This window comes from Eptatretus burgeri, chromosome 11 (genome assembly GCF_056783735.1).
Source record: "Eptatretus burgeri isolate ZD-2024b chromosome 11, Ebu_testis_v1, whole genome shotgun sequence".
NCBI classification, from domain to species: domain Eukaryota; kingdom Metazoa; phylum Chordata; class Myxini; order Myxiniformes; family Myxinidae; genus Eptatretus; species Eptatretus burgeri.
This window is the reverse complement of record NC_140971.1, coordinates 36,318,008-36,337,532: the sequence shown is the minus strand read 5'-3', so window position 1 is coordinate 36,337,532 and position 19,525 is coordinate 36,318,008. Positions and strand designations below refer to the sequence as shown.

Below are 19,525 nucleotides of genomic sequence, written 5' to 3'. Positions count from 1 at the left end.
CTCTCACCAAATCAATTACCCCAGGTGGCAATAATTATAAATAACTTGACTCCTTCCATGCTCTTCGAGCCGTAGATATCTGCATAAAACAACCATGAAAAGCTGCACAAGGTAATCCCTTTGCTGCATCAAACTCTAGCCGAGTTGCTCTACACTTGCAAAACATTCACAAACACTACATACATGAGAATCCCAATGCCAAACACTCCCTTAGCCACCAGACTGGTTGCATTGCTTATTGGCGAGCCATCAGCGACAGCGTAGAAAGAAACACGCACCACTGAGGCACTCAAGCATGTTCCACCTGCAATGTCAATAGCAGTTCAAATATAAATGCAAAACGTGATTGGGTCTTATTTTCATTTATATGAAACTTTGTGTAAGAACCATGTTTCCCGATTGTCTTGGGTTGCTCACCTGAATTTGATTTTTCATTAATTTATTTTCATTAATTTTTTCCCATTTATTTATATCTTCATATATGAATGTTGTTTGACGATTCTGTGATTTTTTTTTTCCTGGTGTATCAGCTTCGATGTCTGTCGGCACACGAAATTACTGTGCTTCCCCATTGTCTCGGGTTGCTCACCTGAATTTGATTTTTCATTAATTTATTTTCATTTTTTTCCCCCATTTATTTATATTTTCAGATATGAATGTTGTTTGACGATTCTGTGATTTTTTCCGAGGTATCGGCTTTGAGGTCCATCGGCACAAAACATTTCAGCTTCCTATCTCACCCGGAAGGTTCCCATCTTTAATTTCATTCAATCAGTCAGTCAGTGGTGAGAAAGAGCTTTTTATATTTCATATATATATATATAGTTGTAGATTCTCAACCGCCGGCGTGCGAACGACCGCGTCTAGCCAATCGCAGTCGCTTCGCCCACCGAACGGACAATCCAGTCGCGGCTTTCCGGATCAACGCCGAAAACCAGTTACAGGTGTGTTTTTAAGCACACCACAGCCTAGTTAATATTCCACCCGCGCGCGACAGGGTCAATCGCCGAATTGTCAATATACCTAATTATTCGCGCGGGCAGACTACCGAGAGACTGTACCTCAACGGGACCGCTGGGACACGAGCCGCTTAAGCAGCTCGGTTCCTTTTGGGATAACCGAGCGGTGTATTATCGCACAGTCCCGTTGGACCTGATCACTTTACCGGCTATTTAAAACCAACTATATTCCGAGAGCAAGATGGCAGCTCAATTAAGGGAAGTGGACGCAATGAACAGGTTTACATTCACACAAGGACATTGATTGTAATAAAGTACGTAAGCAGGCATGCACGTATGCAATTAAACAAGGCAAAACACGTATGCAATTATACAAGGCCAACACGCTTGACAGGAGAACTACAACCGTTCTACACAATCAATCACTGAACAGTTTTAACTACTTAGTAGACACGGGCCCACGGACACACGTACGCACACACACCCAATAAATGGTGGCTGGGGCCTTTAATAACTGGCTCCAGCTCGGAGGACAGGTGAGCTGAAACCCAGCGCCTATCTCGAACCTCTCCACCTCGTGTGGTCTTCAAGTTGTTCGGACCCGGGCTCCAGCGAGAGCGAGCTGGATCCAATCGCCGTGAGCCGCAATCCTTCCCGAGCTCCCGCGAATCCTCCCGCGCTTCTCAACACGTGCTGGTCTCAACACAGATGAGGCACATCCTTCCCGTCGATGCGTCGCTTCCCCGAGGAACCACCTCCAAAGATGAGGTCGATGAGTCGCACCAAGCCGGGAACCAATCGGAGAATAAAGAGCTCCACGAACCAAGAAGAAGAAGAAGCCACCATTCGCAGCTCGAGCCGAGCAACCGGCTAAACTTTCTTCCAAAACAAAGCAGCTCTCCAAAAAGCCTACCGAGCCAAGCAGGACCCGAAGCTCTGCTGAACAACCAGCCAAGCAGAAACCAAAGCTCTACTGAACAACCCCCGAACACGAACCAACTCAAGGAAATATGCAAACAGAATTTTAAAAGGCCTAGTCTTTGGATCTCTTCGCTATCACCATCTGCAATGTAATCTGTCATTGGCTGACCAGGTTAAGTAACAAGGTCAGATGCCAATTCATAATGCCAAAGCTTTACTTGGAAGTTCCAAACTACTGTTGGTATACTTGGCCTTCATCTGTATGGACATCCCAACTGACCTTTCTTGATGTTGTGCAGAATAAGACATCTGCTAGGTCATTGGATCACAGAGCCAACTGCTTGCTCACTCCAGAGAGCGGTCTTTTATTTTCCTTCTCTTGAGCGTTTCCGCATCTGCTCTTTTCACTCTCCTACCAGGTATAAATAGTTCCTCTCCGGATGCATGTTGTTTGTCTACCTCCAGCCATTTCTTTTCTCCATTATTTTCCCATCTCTGGACCACTCTGCACAACTCTCTCCAGTCCCGTTCTTCTCCGCAGGCTTTCAAATTGTCCAAGACACTCTCCTGGTCCGATATACATGGCAGCTTCCTTCACTGTAGCTATGGCGTAGTTTACCCCACATTACAGATCATTGTTTAATGTTTTCTGTAACACTTAAAGCACATGCATGAAAAGACAGAACATGACTATTTAGAACATGCAGAACATTGAACAAAAGTTTAACTTTGGAGATGGGGAAGGTAATTCAGATTATAATCAAGGCTTGGATGAGGCAGTATCTGCATAGCTTAATTTGCTCGTCAGTCAGCATGATGTCTTTTAAGTTATTGCTAAACAAACATGTTATCATGTAGAGAAAGTAGTTTAACAAGTTGATGATAACATCTTTAACAAGATTAGAGCTTCTTGGGTGCCATCTACATATTAATATGCAAAACTGGTCATGTTTACTTCCCCATCTAGTATATCATCCCCCTTATTCCTATCTCCTCCCAATCTCCTTTCCCTTGTTAAGGCAAGCACTGCAGAGATTAGAGCTGGGCACATGATTTGTTATACACCATATCAAAGATTTTGGGTAATGGAGTGGAAGATTATCAGACGAGAGAAGAGATGCAAATGGCTATCAGGTGCAGATATAGAACAGGTTTTCTAAGATGCTTAGTTTGTTTATGAGATTGCATCAAGCACCATTGTCAGTCTACAATTCCAGTCTTTCCTTACCTCCCCCTTCCAACTCCTTTTCTCAGTGATTGATGCATGTGTGTTTGTTTTCAATAGCAGATCTGTTTTGTCATCTCAATTTCATTCTTTGGGGCTATTTTCATTATTTTGTGTTGCAGTCGAGATGAAATGCGACACAGGTATGATGATGGACCAAAGGGTTTTTGCAACTATCCTTTCACACTACGAATCCACATTTTTCAAGGGCACATCTAACAAAAAATAAATATACTGTATACAAGCAAAACAAATGAACACCAAAAAAGAAAAAGAAAAAATTATTACACACACGACCCTGGTGCCCAAACATAATTCACGAGCTAAGTAATTAACAAAATGGGCAGAAAAAAAAAACGCTGGAAATAAAAAAAATGGACAAATAGAACAAGACATAATTTAGAGCAGTCAAGAGGCCAACAAAAGCATGAGCTGTGCAGTAGAACTAGAATTGGAAAAAGCCCTTCAAAAGGTTCATAACAAAACCACGCGTGCTTCAGGGTACCTGCTGTGTGGGCCTCAATTTTACAAATAGGCATGACAACCAGACCATGTCGTTGCATTGCAGCTCTATGTGGCTGTAGGCAGTCATTAGTACATGGACCCCTCCAGGCTGTAAATAGCTTTCTGCCAATAAGGATGGGGAAAAAAGGAGGAAATATAAGGTTGCTTTTACTTTTGCTGAAACAATCACATGCCATATTTCATTGCAGATTGAACTAATCATTTTGAATGCAGAAGGAAGTGACAGGAAAGGCAAGGCTCAGGTTTGACGTTCTGACCACTCTGTGTTCAAAATGTCAGACGTAAGTTTTCTGAGCAGCTGTACTACTTGGAGGTGCCTTCAGTTTTGAAAAGTATCTTCAAACACAACTTTTTTTGTGTACGTCCTCTTAAAGTCTCATCATTCTACGACCTCATCGGAATGATTCGCTAAACCCAAAATAATTTGCTAAACTTTTGTTTCCTCATCGCCTGGAATTAAATTGCATTAGATCAGGCTTTTTTCACTTTTATTTACACATCGTAACCCACAACTTCCAAGTGAAAATCAAATTCTAAAAATTTCAGAAAATGAATCAAAAATACAAAACTAGAATATCTTAGTTGGATAAGTGTCCACCACACTTATAAGAGCAATTGTAAATTAGCTCAGGAGTAACCAACACCTTCAAAATCACAAACTAGTTAATTGGCCTCCACCTGTTGTAGTGATTTGTAGTTGTCGTGATTCTGTATTATTTCAGAATAAAATCAGCTGCTCCTCTTCGTTTCCTCTGCTGTGTAGTGCATTTCACAGGATAGACAACGATGAGTAACAATGAGCTTGAAAAAAGACCTCTGGGATAAAGTTGTTGAAAGGTACAGATCAGGAGATGGGTATAAAAATATTTCAAAGGCCTGACTATCCCTTGGAGCACAGTCAGGACAATCATTAAGAAGGGTAAGGCATATGGTACCACCAAGATCCTGCCAAGATCACACCGTCCCTCCAAACTGGATGACCAAGTAAGGAGACTGATCAGAGAGGCCACTTAGAGGCCAATGGCAACTTTGAAAGAGCTACATGCCTTTATGACAAAGAACTGGTCACTGTATGCATGTGACAGCAATATCCCAAGCACTCCACAAGTCTGGCCTGTGCATAAATGTGGCAAGGACGCCATTGCTCAAAAAAGCCCACCTTGAGTCCCATTTGAGGTGTGAAAAAAAAACACTGGAGATTCTGAAGCCAGGTGGCAAAAAGTTTTGTGGTCTGATGAAACCAAGATGGAACTTTTTGGCCGAATACAAAACATTATGTTAGGAACAAACCCAAAACAGCACATCTCCCAAATAACACCATCCCTACTGTGAAGCATGGGAGTAGCAGCCTCATTTTATGGGGATGTTTCTCATCAGTAGGGACTGGGACACTCGTCAGGATAGAAGGGAAAATGGATGAAGCAGAATACAGAAAAATTCTAGAGAAAAGCCTGCTGCCCTCAGCAAGAAAGCTGAAATTGGGATGTAAGTTCATCTTTCAGCATGGCAACGACCCGAAGCACACGGCCAAAGCTACATTGGAATGGCTAAGGAACAAAAAGATAAATGTCCTTGAGTGGCCCAGTCAGAGCCCCGACCTCAATCCAATCAAAAATCTGTGGCATGACTTGAAGATTGGTGTCCATCAATGGCCACAAGCTTCATATCTGATGCCTAACTAAGGTGTATTGACTGCACAAAAATTTGCACCCATTAAGGGGGTGTGCAGGGGTTTTTTTAGATCCCCCCCCCCCAAAAAATGTGTTTGCTCTCTTCTCTAAAACTACACACGATTTCGATGAAACTTCACCACAACCTTCATCACCGGTGATATACCAAAGTGTATTGGCCGCTTCTAAATCTGCACTCATTAAAGGGGTCGACGGGAGGGTAAATTAAAATTAACCTTTGTTCACGGCATTAAAAAAATTCAGGGTCTAAGGGGGTTTGAGTGACTTGCTCCTGATCCAGGTGAGTTTCAGGACAGGTGGTCCTATTTTTATTGAATTTGATGATCCGCACTCTTCACAAAATAGGTATTTGCTCTCGTCTCGGAAACTACACACGACTTCGATGAAACTTGACCACAACCTTCATCACCTGTGATATACCAAAGTTTATCAACCGCATGAAACTCTGCACTCATTCAGAGGATCTTTGGGGTGGGAGTGTTTGACCCCCAAAATAGGTATTTGCTCTCTTCTCCAAAACTACATACATGATTTTGACTACATACACAGACTGTTAAAGACTGACAGTTTAGTTTTTAATTTAAAACTGCATCCCCATAGGATAGCATGTACGAATCAGATTCAGAGTGAGCCGACATGAGCGGTGCATGCATGCAGGCTTTTGCCAGAAATATAGCATGGGTTTTAAATGCTCCCGCCCAGTTTTACATAGAACCCAGCGGTCTCTGTTTGCTGTATTAACATGCTGTTGTAAAGTGGTTAAAAAGAAAATGTTGCTGTTTGGGCACGTTTAATCACCCTTCACTTTCCTTCCCTTCCCTTTCCACTGCCTTCCTTCCTTCCCTACCCACCTGTCATGCTGTCTTCCATTCCCTTCCTCTACCTTCCCTTGCCCTCATGCTTACACCCTCCCCTCTCCACCCCCACGGACATTTCCCAGTGGTCTCTGTTTGCTTTAACAACATGCTGTTGTAAAGTACCCCATTTCGTTCAATCCTGCACGACCCCCACCCCCCACATAACTCAAGAACCCAATTCCTCACGCTTACTTCCTTCCAAAACCCTCTCCCCTCCCCCCCCCCCCCACTCCCGGAGTGTATCGCAACGTTTGGTGAGGCATCACTCCCCCATCCCCCCTCGTGAGCTGTCATTCGGGTTAGATTCCCGACCAGACCGTAAACGCACATTGCTTCATCGAGGTCGGCCGTTGCATCACGGCGTGCACCCTCCCTCGGATGGACCTCAAGCTGGGGTTCGCGCCTTCGACCATTAATCGGTAAACTTGAAAGATCCCACGGTCTTTCGTGAAGAATAAGGGGCTTGTCTCCGGCACTCCCAAACAAATGACCAATTCCTGGCGAAATCAGCTCGCTCGTCAAACCTCAGGCCCGGGGCCGGGACAGTAGGTTCGTGAAAGAGTTAATCCAATCGGCGATTAAATGGAGGCACTTAAAACGTGTCGTATTTCATATCGAAAGTCTAAACGAAAGATCGACAATCTGAACTGGGTTGTGCTGACCAGATCAAGAGCGGCCGCCATGTTCCTTGAATTCGTCACGTGGTTCATGGCACGAGAAGACGCATCACCTGCGCTGACTGAACAGGTGCACAGGTTTGACCAAAGATGCCGCGTTCGCGTATTTATGATGTCACCGTGACCAATGAGCTCGGCATTTAATTACATTTGATTGAATCATGCATAATCACTACCACTATTAACAAGAACATTACTGTGGGAGAAAAAAAAGAGAGGGGGGAGAGAGAGAGACAGAGACAGAGACAGAGACAGAGACAGAGACAGAGAGAGAGACAGAGACAGAGACAGAGACAGAGACAGAGACAGAGACAGAGACAGAGACAGAGAGAGAGACAGAGACAGAGACAGAGAGAGAGAGACAGAGAGAGAGACAGAGACAGAGACAGAGACAGAGACAGAGACAGAGAGAGAGAGAGAGAGAGAGAGAGAGAGAGAGAGAGAGAGAGAGAGACCCCGACGTTCCAACGCCATCAAGGTCAAGGATGTTCCTCTCCTGACTGGAAACGGGGATCTTGTCACGTGACTGAGTCGGTCAAAATGGCGCGCTTATTCAATTTCCTCAGAAATCTTCTTCTTCATCTTCTTCTTCTCCAGAACCACCGCTCAGAATGCTTCCCTTGACGTTATTGATTCCCTCAAGTTGGATTGATGCACGAAAGTCGCTTAATTGAAAGTTATGATCGATTTGGAATTGTTCCCGTATTTTAAAGACGCACGAAGACCTTTGTGGAACATTCTCGAAGCCACACCACACTTGGTCCACCTCATTGGTTAATCTCTCCACGTCGAAGAGATCGTTTCATTCGACGTAAATACCTCATAAATACATCGAGGATAATTCGAGTTCTTTTGTCGAAAACATGTTTCAGAAATGCAAGTGATTGGACGGCCAAAGGTTTATATAAAAATTAAAAAAAAAACGTAAAAGGTGAGATAAACTTCGCGGGGCAAACGCCGAGACTTTTGTCTCTTAAAACGATGTCATGAGGAATCAATGATTAATTGATTGATTAATTAATTTAAAATAACAAATACCTTAAATTCACATCCTGGTGAAAACTTTACCGCCGCATTCAACAAGAAAATCCGGCGAACTACTTTTTTTTAAGTACTGCAAAGCTAGTAGGAGTATAGTGTGAGAAAATAGAGCGGTGAAATGGCACGTATCAAATTGCCTGGTTTTATTATTTATATATTTACACACTCTGAATCTATAAATGAGTGCGCGCGGCGCGTGTTTCAGGTCTGACGTCACGTGTGCGTAGCTTAGAACTACTTTTTGTACATTTTTTCGATTTTCTTTTCTCTTTCGGACGGAATCAAGGTTCTTCATTGTTGTACTTTGTTAAGATACTGTTGTAATAATTCAACATCACGCTCGTCAGACAACGCAGCGGCGCTATATACGCTTGCATTAAAACTCGGCGGTGCGAGGTATGTTGGGAAATTCATGAGAAGTACAGTACTAAGGTAATTTTATTTATTTATTTAATTTTTCTCCTTTTCAAAAATGGTCCAAAATAGAGCTATAAATTTGTTCGTGTCCTCACCTGATAGTTTTATTCTACATGTAAAATTAACCTTTCGCCGGACTTGCACATTAATCCATACTGTAATTCACGGACTGTTGTTTGTGTGTGGGTTTGTTTGTCACGCAAGAACTACGACTGCAGATCCAGACTTGCTACACAGGATCAGCATGAGCCCAATTAATGTATGGGGTTGTTTTTATCTTTTCCCGTGGTGAGGGAGATAGGTTGGACGCAAATTCTCTATGTAAATGTGTATCGCGCCGCCTCCAGGTGGGGAGGGTACTACAAGTTTCCACCATTTACAGTACAGTATTCCTGTCCACGTATTGCAGTGAGATGTTTTGCTTCATGTATGCAACCTAGGGTTTTTTTTTTTGCATAAACAGAGCAAACGGTTGCCTATACACCACCCAAATAATGGTATGTATAAAAATAACGTGTTGCATGTTTGGACAAAATCGCCCGTAGGGCAGGTACTCTGCTAGTATCTCAAACTGGCTAACCCTGGTAGCACTGTTATCCTCCCCCACCCCTCACGATCATCTCTGGAACCCTCCCCCACACTTTCTTTTTGACGCCCCTGCATTACCCCGCCGGGCCCTTTCGCGACCCTGAACCCCCCCTCCTCCCCATTATCCCCCATATGCCGACGGGACCCACCACACTCTGCGTCGCCCTGGGGAATCCCTCGCCTCGCGCCAGGAACCCCCCTCACGTGGGCCAACAACTCTGCACCGGGACTGACCCTCGTATCACAAAGGACCCCTCCCCCCCTCTCCATGACCCTACGACGCAGCTCTGGGACCTCCCATTGCATCGCCCCCGTGAGCGGGACCAGGCATCTCCCACCCCCCCCTTCATGTTGTTCTGCGACCCGGTGCTACCTTTTTCTGTGACCCCCGACCCGGTGCTGCCTCCATTGCCTCATAATCCTTCACCCAGCATTTCCACCATTACCACTGCCCACATTCCCTCTCCCCGACGCCTCCCGCCCCCACCACCCGCACACGACCGATCCCACCATCACCCGCGCGCGATCCCACCACCACCCGCGCGCGATCCCCCACCACCTGCGCGTGATTCCCCAACCACCCACGCGCAATCCCCCCATCACCCACGTGAGACCACCCGCCCACGTCTTTTACCGCCCACGTCTTTTACCGCCCACATTCCCCCCCAACCCCACGTCTTTCCCCACCCACGCCCCCCCAACCCCACGTCTTTCCCCGCCCACGCCCCCCAATCCCACGTCTTTCACCGCCCACACCCCCAACCCCACGTTTTCACGGCTTACGCCCCCCAACCCCACGTCTTTCACCGCCCACGTTCCCCCCAACCCCACGTCTTTCACCGCCCACGTTCCCCCCAACCCCACGTCTTTCACCGCCCACGTTCCCCCAACCCCACGTCTTTCACCGCCCACGTTCCCCCCAACCCCACGTCTTTCACCGCCCACGTTCCCCCCCAACCCCACGTCTTTCACCGCCCACGTTCCCCCCAACCCCACGTCTTTCACCGCCCACGTTCCCCCAGCCCCACGTCTTTCACCGCCCACGTTCCCCCAACCCCACGTCTTTCACCGCCCACGTTCCCCCAACCCCACGTCTTTCACCGCCCATGTTCCCCCCAACCCCACGTCTTTCACCGCCCCCCAACCCCACGTCTTTCACCGCCCCCCAACCCCACGTCTTTCACCGCCCCCCAACCCCACGTCTTTCACCGCCCACGTTCCCCCCAACCCCACGTCTTTCACCGCCCACGTTCCCCCCAACCCCACGTCTTTCACCGCCCACATTCCCCCCAACCCCACGTCTTTCACCGCCCACATTCCCCCCAACCCCACGTCTTTCACCGCCCACGTTCCCCCCAATCCCACGTCTTTCACCGCCCACGTTCCCCCCAACCCCACGTCTTTCACCGCCCACGCCCCAAAGCCAAGTCTTTCACCTTACACCCCCCCAAAGCCACGTCTTTCACCGTACACGCCCCAAACCCACGTCTTTCACCGCCCCTAACCCCACGTCTTTCACCGCCCACGCCCCAAAGCCACGTCTTTCACCGTACATGCCCCCCCAAACCCACGTCTTTCACCACCCACGCCCCCAAACCCACGTGTCTCACCACCCATGCCCCCACAAACGCATGTCTTTCACCACCCCCTAACCCCACGTCTTTCACCACCCCCCAACCCCACGTCTTTCACCGCCCCCAACCCCACGTCTTTCTCCGCCCCCCTGCCCACGTCTTTCACCCCCCAGCCACATTTTCACCGCCCCCCAACCCACATTTTTCACCGCCCCCAACCCACTTCTTTCACCGCCCCCAACCCACCTCTTTCACCGTTCCCCCCAACCCACCTCTTTCACCGTCCCCCCCCCCAACCCACCTCTTTCACCGTCCCCCCAACCCACCTCTTTTACCGTCCCCCCAACCCACCTCTTTCACCGCCCCCCAACCCACCTCTTTCACCGTCCCCCCCCAACCCACCTCTTTCACCGTCCCCCCCAACCCACCTCTTTCACCGCCCCCCCCAACCCACCTCTTTCACCGTCCCCCCCAACCCACCTCTTTCACCGTCTCCCCCCCAACCCACCTCTTTCACCGTCCCCCCACAACCCACCTCTTTCACCGTCCCCCCAACCCACCTCTTTCACCGTCCCCCCAACCCACCTCTTTCACCGTCCCCCCCAACCCACCTCTTTCACCGTCCCCCGCAACCCACCTCTTTCACCGTCCGTCCCCCCAACCCACCTCTTTCACCGTCCGCCCCCCGACCCACCTCTTTCACCTGTCCCCCCCTTACCCACCTCTTTCACCATCCCCCCCAACCCACCTCTTTCACCGTCAAACCACCTCTTTCACCGTCCCCCAAACCCACCTCTTTCACCGTCCCCCCAAACCCACCTCTTTCACCGTCCCCCCAAACCCACCTCTTTCACCGTCCCCCCCAAACCCACCTCTTTCACCGTCCCCCCAAACCCACCTCTTTCACCATCCCCCCAAACCCACCTTTCACCATCCCCCCCCCAAACCCACCTCTTCCCCCCCCAAACCTACGTCTTTCACCACCCCTTAACAACCCACGTCCCCCAAACCCACGTATTTCACCGCCCCCCAAACCCACGTCTTTCACCGCCCCCCAAACCCACGTCTTTCACCGCCCCCCCAAACCCACGTCTTTCACCGCCCCCCAAACCCACGTCTTTCACCGCCCCCCCCAAACCCACGTCTTTCACCGCCCCCCCAAACCCACGTCTTTCACCGCCCCCCAAACCCACGTCTTTCACCGCCCCCAAACCCACGTCTTTCACCGCCCCAAACCCACGTCTTTCACCGCCCCCCCCAAACCCACGTCTTTCACCGCCCCCAAACCCACGTCTTTCACCGCCCCCCCCCCAAACCCACGTCTTTCACCACCCCTCCCCAAACCCACGTCTTTCACCGCCCCCCAAAATCACCTCTTTCACCCCCCCCAGACCCACGTCTTTCACCACCCCTTCACAGCCCACATCCCCTCCAAACCCACGCCCTTCACAGCCCATGCCCCCCCAAACCCACGCCCTTCACAGCCCATGCCCCCCAAACCCACTTCTTTCACCACCCACGTCGCCTCCGCGCGTCCCCTCCGTCGCCTCCGCGCGTCCCCTCCGTCACCTCCGCGCGTCCCCTCCGTCCCCTCCGCGCGTCCCCTCCGTCCCCTCCGCGCGTCCCCTCCGTCCCCTCCGCGCGTCCCCTCCGTCCCCTCCGCGCGTCCCCTCCGTCCCCTCCGCGCGTCCCTCCGTCCCTCCGTCCCCTCCCTGCATCCCTCCGTCCCTCCGTCCCCTCCGCGCGTCCCCTCCGTCGCCTCCGCGCGTCCCTCCACATCTCCCCATCCACAACCCCCCTCCCACCAACATGTATTCCACCACCAAATCCTCCCCCATCCCATATGTTTTACCTCCAACCCACCTCTCAAACACACATGTGCAATATCATCCCTTGCCCATGCACACCTCACAATTTTCTCCCCAATCTTCAATTGTTCATTTGTTGATTTGCGGTGATTCCTCCCCTTCTCCTCAGACTGCACGATGTCGGTGCGTGTTCGTGATGCACCAACAATGGCACCTGGAAATGGGTCCTGGGGAACAGAAAACTGGACTGGGGTTTGTCACACATAGCATTTTTATCAATTGTATTGATTGAGTTATGGACTGTTAGCTCCATTTAATACTAGAAGTGATCCACTCCCAACAATAACGTGCCATTTTTACCATTTCCTTCCAACTTTTCCTATTATTTTGCCTTCCTTTATTGTAGTCCATATCACCGATGGATTCCCCAATGTCCAACGGTATGTTGTGTGGTGCTGTTGGTGGTATGGGGTCGAGCAGCTCCACGTCTGACGATCTGAAAACCAACCTCATCGTGAACTATCTACCTCAGAGCATGAGTCAGGAGGAGATTCGCAGTCTCTTTGGTTCCATTGGTGACATCGAGTCGTGTAAGCTTGTCCGTGACAAGCTCACCGGTGAGCGAGCAGGTGTTCGATCCCATTTTGATATCAAATATTTTGAGGTTGTTTCGTTTTACTCCTTTTAGTTCGAAGTTGTTCGGTTATAAAATGGTGCAATACAGGTTTATAATTTTTTTTCGAAGTGATGTCCTTTCCTGTAATATCTGTTTTGTATCGGTATGTAGATATAGTAGAACATTATTAAGATTGTGCAATTGTTTTCCATCAATTGTGGGCCTGTTTCCCCCTGTTTCTCTTTCCTACTTTTTATCATCTTCCTTTAAAAATCATTGGCTTCTTCTTCCTCCACTCTGACATCAGAACCAAATGTTTCGGCCAGTGTTTATTCACATTTTGCAGCATCATTTACTTTATTACACTGTGCATGCGAAGCGAAAAGCAGCGTTAGGCAATTGGTTCACTTTATCTGTCTACCAATGTCAGTATGATTGAGGAACAACTTTATTTCAATTGAATGTGAAATTTTGAACACAAATCGGAAAACGAACCTGCAGTTTAGCGATACTTTGGCTCTGAATTTGGCCCGATCGCACATTTGAAGAGAGGGGTGAGAACTTGTTATTCTATCTGCCTACCTGGCAGTCAAATATAATTGAAAACCATTCCAAACGGGAGACATGCTCTTTTTAAGGATGACGTAAAGGGCACGAAGAACTCATGTAATGTGTTAAATAAGGTGGTGTAAAAGACTGCATCACAGCAGTATACTTGTGGGAAAAAATTTCTACAATCTTTAAAATCATTATTTTTTTTTTACCTCCACCACCGAAGGTGAAGGAGGTTATGTTTTCACCCCTTTCTGTCTTTGTATGCAGGATATCTCAAGTTGTGGACGGATCAGGATGAAATTTTGTGGACAGGTTGGGTGTGTGACAAGGACGAACTGATTAGATTTTGGTGAAGGTTTGGATCCGGATCCGACAACTAGAATTTTTAAAGTGATTCTTCACCATTGAGAGGTAGGACTAAAAATGATATATAGCACAATTTCTGTTGTGGACGGATTCGGACAAAACTTGGTGGACATGTTTGGGTGTGTGACAAAGAAGAATTCAATTTTGGTGTAGATCCGAATCCGGGTCCGGATCTGATAATTTTTTAGTGATTCTTCGACATTGAAAGATAGGGCTAAACCGATATACTGTTCCTTCTCACTTAACCACCGAGTTCCGTTCCTACGACTAGGTCGTTAAGCGAATTGGTCGATAAGCAAGGTCCGCCCCATTGCCGATATTTAAAGCATACTGTAATGGTAGTGGGTTTGTGTCAACCATCTTAAAAAAAAATTTATAGTCACCTTTGCACCATTTATAACATTTTTAGTATATTTTAAAATGTTTATACAGTGGTGTACTGTATACTGTAATAAACGGAATAGAGGAAATCAGCTGTAATATACTGTCGCGAATTTGCGCCCGCCGGCAGGCAATCGGCCGCTCGACTCGAATGGTGGCCGCCTCGCCCACCGGAACGGACAATTCAGTCGTGACCCTCTCGGAACAATGCCGGGAGCTAGTCACGGGTGGGGGTTTAACCTCACCACGATCGTGCCAATTGCCCACCCACGCAGGATAGGGTTGCTCGCCAAATTCGATCTACCTAAGTACCTGCGCGAATGGTCGACCGGGCGATCGTACCACGCCACAGGCCGACTCCGGACACGAACCGCTTAAGCGGTCCGTTCCGTGCTGCAGTGATAACCGAGCGGTGTTATCGTCGGCCTTGATGGTTCCGATTAATTACTGGGATATTGAACCCACTACGAACCCCTTACGTGATGCAAGATGGAAATTCAAACGAAGGAAAGGACGCAGCGAAATGGGGAACAAGTTCACACAAGCACGTTTATTCACACACACACACAGACAAGCATGTATCCACAGCAAAAGAAAAATGCACATAAAAAGCAAAGGAAGAGTTAAAACCGAATACGTGTACACACTGCAACACTTAAAACAATACTACTTTAAGGACAGGCGCCACCCACAGTCATTTACACAAACCCAAAGAAAAGAAAGGACTTCCCTTGGTGCAGCCGTTGAGTCCTCCTCCCACGACCTCCACTCCGAGCTCCGTCTCCTTCACCGTCCTCCACTGCCGACTCGACCAGACTAGACGACGACACAGCTTGACTTCAACGAGCTCCTCGGGCTCCGCGAGTTCCACGAGCTCCACACCGACGCAGAGACACTCGACCACGACGACACAGCTCGACTTCAACGAGCTCCTCGGGCTCCGCGAGTTCCACGAGCTCCACACCGACGCAGGGACACTCGACTACGACGACACAGCTCGGCGAGGACCCAACAACGACTTCAGACGGAGGCGAGTTCCACGAGTCAGGGAGAGAGCGAGAGGAAGAGGGAGATAGCAGGAAGAGGGAGAGCGCAGGAAGAGGGAGAGAACGCACCCCGCCCATGTCCGACTTTTATAGCGCGGGGCTCCGCCCTTCACTCCGCCCCGTTTTCGGCTCCACCCTCCGAGAGGGTTCTCAAAAAGGGGCGTTCCCTCACCCCGACTGCCTCACGCTGTCCATCCACCAATCGGCGGCGAGCCGCCCTTCCCCCCCCCCCCCTTCCCTCACACCAAGCGCGGTGAAGAATGGCGGGAAAAGCCCACCAGCATCGTTGGCGGTTTTTGTTGGTTTGAAATAAAAGATAGAGAAAGAAAAACGACTAATTGGAGGATCGCAGCCCGAATAGATCACATAAATTCCCTCTATACAATGGGTTTGGGCTAACTACACATGTACCTATCGAGATATCTCACCTGAGGGCCCTTTATGGTGTAATGCGAATTTCCACAGCCGTAACAATACATTACTTAGGTTTGCATACTGCAAATGCAGGTAATCGTTTTCATTTATTCTGAATAAAGAAAAGGTCGAAAGGAAGCACCAACTTGATAACTTTGTTTTAATTTGCATAACTCTTACATATTACAGAACATAAAAATGCAATCAGCAAAAATTATAAAAATGTCCCCAAAAAATTAAAGTTATAAAAAAAAAGACATTCAGATTAACATTTCAGTCATCGAATCCTTCAAGGTCTGGTTGTGTTTCGGGGTCGTCAGCGTCATCATCGGAGTTATCAGCAGGGTTATCGGGAGCTGTAGAGGTCCCGGGTAAGGGAGATGACGACATTCCTGACTGCGGGAACGAGACTGAGACTGAGAAAGGGTGATGCGAAATGAGATGCTTGATGCTGAGATGCCGCGCTGCCGTTTCCACAACCAAAGTTCTCGTACAGTGTACAATACCGACTGGTCAGAGAGCTGGTCGTAAGTCCGTGCGGTCGTTAAACAGGTAGGTCGTTAAGTGAGGAGTGCCTGTACAGCAGTATATATCAAAAAGTTGTGGACAGGTTGGGTGTGTGACCACGATAACTGATTCGATTTTGGTGAAGCTCTGAATCCGCATCTGCATACGAGAACTATTTAATTTTTAAACTGAATCTTCACCATTGAGAGATCGGGGCAAAAACGATATAGAACTGAATAGCATATTTAAAAAATGTATTGGGCCTGAGATGTTCTCGTGGATCAGGCATTACGTGGCGGAGGTTTGCACTTTTCCAAGTGCCGTTCTAGTCTTTCAATTTAATTATAGTCACTGAGGCAATGAAAATGCATTTACTATTTCGATGGAATATAGCCTTTTTTTGAATACAAACTGTGAGCAAATATCAAGTACTAAAACATGCCTGATGGGTCTGTTATGGGTGTTTGTGTTTGAGTCCGGTTTGTTGTTTGTGTAGGGACATTTGAGTCTGAACGCAACAACATGGTAAATCATGGAAATTATGAGCAGTGGTAAAAAGAAATGCTGCATGTGAAAGTGTATCCATGCATTATAAAACCGCAGGGTGCCTTCGTTGTGAGGCCGTCAATTAAAATGGCATGTCTAACGAATGATCAAAGGAACCAATCAATTGGTGTATTGAACAGTGGAATTAGTCAACAAAGAGTTGCTTGACACTTTCATGTCCACCACTCAACAGTTTCTTGGCCCAAGAACTGATACATAATCACAGGAACGGTCAGCGACAGTCCACATCCTGATGCACAGCGTGTGATGTCAGCATGCATTGAACAGTGGAATTAGTCAAGAAAGAGTTGTTTGACGCTTTCATGTCCACCAGTCAAGTTTCTTGGCCCAAGAACTGATACATAATCACAGGAACGGTCAGCGACAGTCCACGTCCTGATGCACAGCGTGTGATGTCAGCAAGACAAGACGATAAATCGGCTTCAGTCACTTCCGCAACTGCTTCGGGACAGCACGAGAAACAGCCAGAACCACCATTGGAACAAGGGGACGACCGGGGGGTCGTCAAGTGGCATCACCGCCCAAGGTGGTCACGCTCTATATTGACTGTACAGACCCCTGCATCATTGGATGTTTGTGTTGCGTCATGTGCACGTCCCGATTTTTCCCGTCTGTGCAGATTCTGTCGGACTGTCCCTGACTAATCTCGTGTGATTGTGCACGTTTATCCTTTTTCACATGCTATGAAATCAGTCAATTTTGATTTGGTGTGCGTTTTCATTGCCTCTCAATATACTTGAACACTGTACAACACAAATTGCTTTATTGGCACTTTCAAAACCCTTCTGTTTAGCGATACTTCGATAATATTATGGGATTTTATGTCATGACCGATCAAATTTTCCACTCGAAGACCCCACCCATGTTCTTGTTTCTTTCGACTGTGTGGAGTAATGTGTTCTTTGAAATATCTCGTTTGGTTCCTGTGTGTTGGCGCCCAACATTATTTATTGATTTATATTACCGATAGGTCATATGTATTGATATGAAGAAGCACCAAATTCTGTTGTGGAACCGAACCCTGTTATTCTCATTGGTTTATATCATATGTGCATCACTCTTCAACTGATCAGCGGTCCAGTGCAAATTAACTCCATGAGCATGCAAAATATTTTCTTAGACCCCAATAACCATTCCCAACTCAACCATCTTGATAAAGTAAGGTTCGACATTAACGGTTTCCCAGGATGAGAAAGGTTTGGTGTTGGGCAACCAAACCATTGACTTGGTTGCCCGGTTGAACAACCTCATTATCATGCCTTGAACATTCATGTTGACTATTGAATACGTATGTATAAAATGAGCTTCTGGATCGATGTAATAAAAGTTTGCAGTAATGTGGTTATGTGCGAGTGCTTGTGAAGGTGCAAAGGTAATGTGAATTGTGGTTACCCACTGGTCGTATTCCCGATCCGTGTGTGTGTGTGTGTGTGTGTGTGTGTGTGTGTGTGTGTGTGTGTGTGTGTGTGTGTGTGTGTGTGTGTGTGTGTGTGTGTGTGTGTGTGTGTGTGTGTGTGTGTGTGTGTGTGTGTGTGTGTGTGTGTGGGTGTGTGTGTGTGTGTGTGTGTTTCTGTGTGTTTCTGTGTGTCAGTGTCAAACATCAATTCTCATGTTTTTGTTGCATCCTTTCCTCGGGTTTTATTGTTTATTTTCTCATTTATATTTAGGGAAACGAGTCATTCTGGCTGATAACCCATTGATTATCGACGGATTAAGGTACTGAAGGGGTACCATTTTGTTTTTGTCTGGACAATTATTTTTATGCCTTCGCAAACAGTCACTGGAAGCATTATGTTTTCAGGTTGTCTGTCTGTGATAGGTTTTTGTTACCACAATAACATAAGGGCTGAAGAGATGCAAGTCAAACTTGATACAGGTATGTATAATGGTGAAAAGATTAACTGAAAATATTTTTGTCAAGAGGTCAGAGGTTGTAAGGTAAAATCTTTTGACTGCGATAACATGTGAACCTGTGACGGGTACAAAAAGTTGGAGTGATGTCATCAGTGATGACAGCCATATTTAATTTTATCAAAAACTTTTGAAATGCCCTTCTCTCAGACTGCCAAACTGATTGTCATCGGTGAAGTTGTGTGGCAGCCATATTGGATAGAAACATGACCCTTGTCCGATCAATGCGAAACAATAATGTTGCGGTTCTGCAAAACCGCATGCCTCTAAGGTAATGCCACCCAACGTACAGTGATCCCCAGGCAGTTATTTTGTTAGTCTTTGTGCAGTCAGACCATCCCCTCATGTCTAATGGATTAACGGGACGAAGTGCGTTGCGTGGGTCTTATAACTAGGTCTAATTATATCTCCATTTTCCATTCAATCTCTGTCTTCATTCCAACTCTTTCCTCTTATTCATGAAAACCAAGATGGTAGACACCAGTACCTTTGCAGTGGAAGAGAGGCTGGTTGCAGTGGGGTGGTACCATGAGAGGAGAAACACAAACAAGACGATGAGACAGCTGCAATGGTACTGTCTAAGGAGATAACAGAATCATACATTAAACCACGAAAACAGACATGCGTGCAACACGGCGATGACCTCCACCCACTGTGTGGGACGTGTGCCCGGCACGCCCTTTCATTCAAATCTGCATCTAATACCTACATCTATCTTCTTTTTATCCCTGATTTATAACTAATCCTTTCCTTCAATCCATGACACAGATCGGGGCCGGCACCATACTAAGACGACCGCCTGTGAGGATCACCACTGTGTGCAAACCACGCGCACAGCCCCATGATAATTACCATCGCACTGTGCGGGACGCACATGGC

General features: G+C 47.5%; 1 protein-coding gene and 1 long non-coding RNA gene across 5 annotated transcripts in view; one reads left to right on the top strand and one right to left on the bottom strand.

The window, feature by feature from the left end:
• The window catches only part of LOC147016873 (uncharacterized), a 65,491-nt gene extending 57,508 nt beyond the window's left edge, over nt 1-7,983 (bottom strand). The window contains exons 1-2 of the long non-coding RNA XR_015049227.1: nt 7,894-7,983; nt 3,611-3,732 (exon numbers count right to left, since the gene is read on the bottom strand). This is a non-coding gene — a long non-coding RNA (uncharacterized LOC147016873). The remainder of the gene's footprint in view (nt 1-3,610; nt 3,733-7,893) is intronic.
• LOC147016871 (ELAV-like protein 2) overlaps nt 1-19,525 on the top strand; it is a 211,260-nt gene that overhangs the window by 57,701 nt on the left and 134,034 nt on the right. The window contains exons 1-3 of one of the 4 annotated variants that reach the window (XM_085846006.1): nt 8,098-8,292; nt 12,453-12,535; nt 12,690-12,900. In XM_085846006.1, the coding sequence (XP_085702132.1) occupies nt 12,461-12,535; nt 12,690-12,900 (286 nt within the window). In that variant the 5' untranslated portion in view covers nt 8,098-8,292; nt 12,453-12,460. Of the gene's footprint in view, nt 1-8,097; nt 8,329-12,452; nt 12,536-12,689; nt 12,913-19,525 lie in introns of those variants that run through there. The other 3 variants (XM_085846003.1, XM_085846004.1, XM_085846005.1) reach the window with 3 other exon arrangements.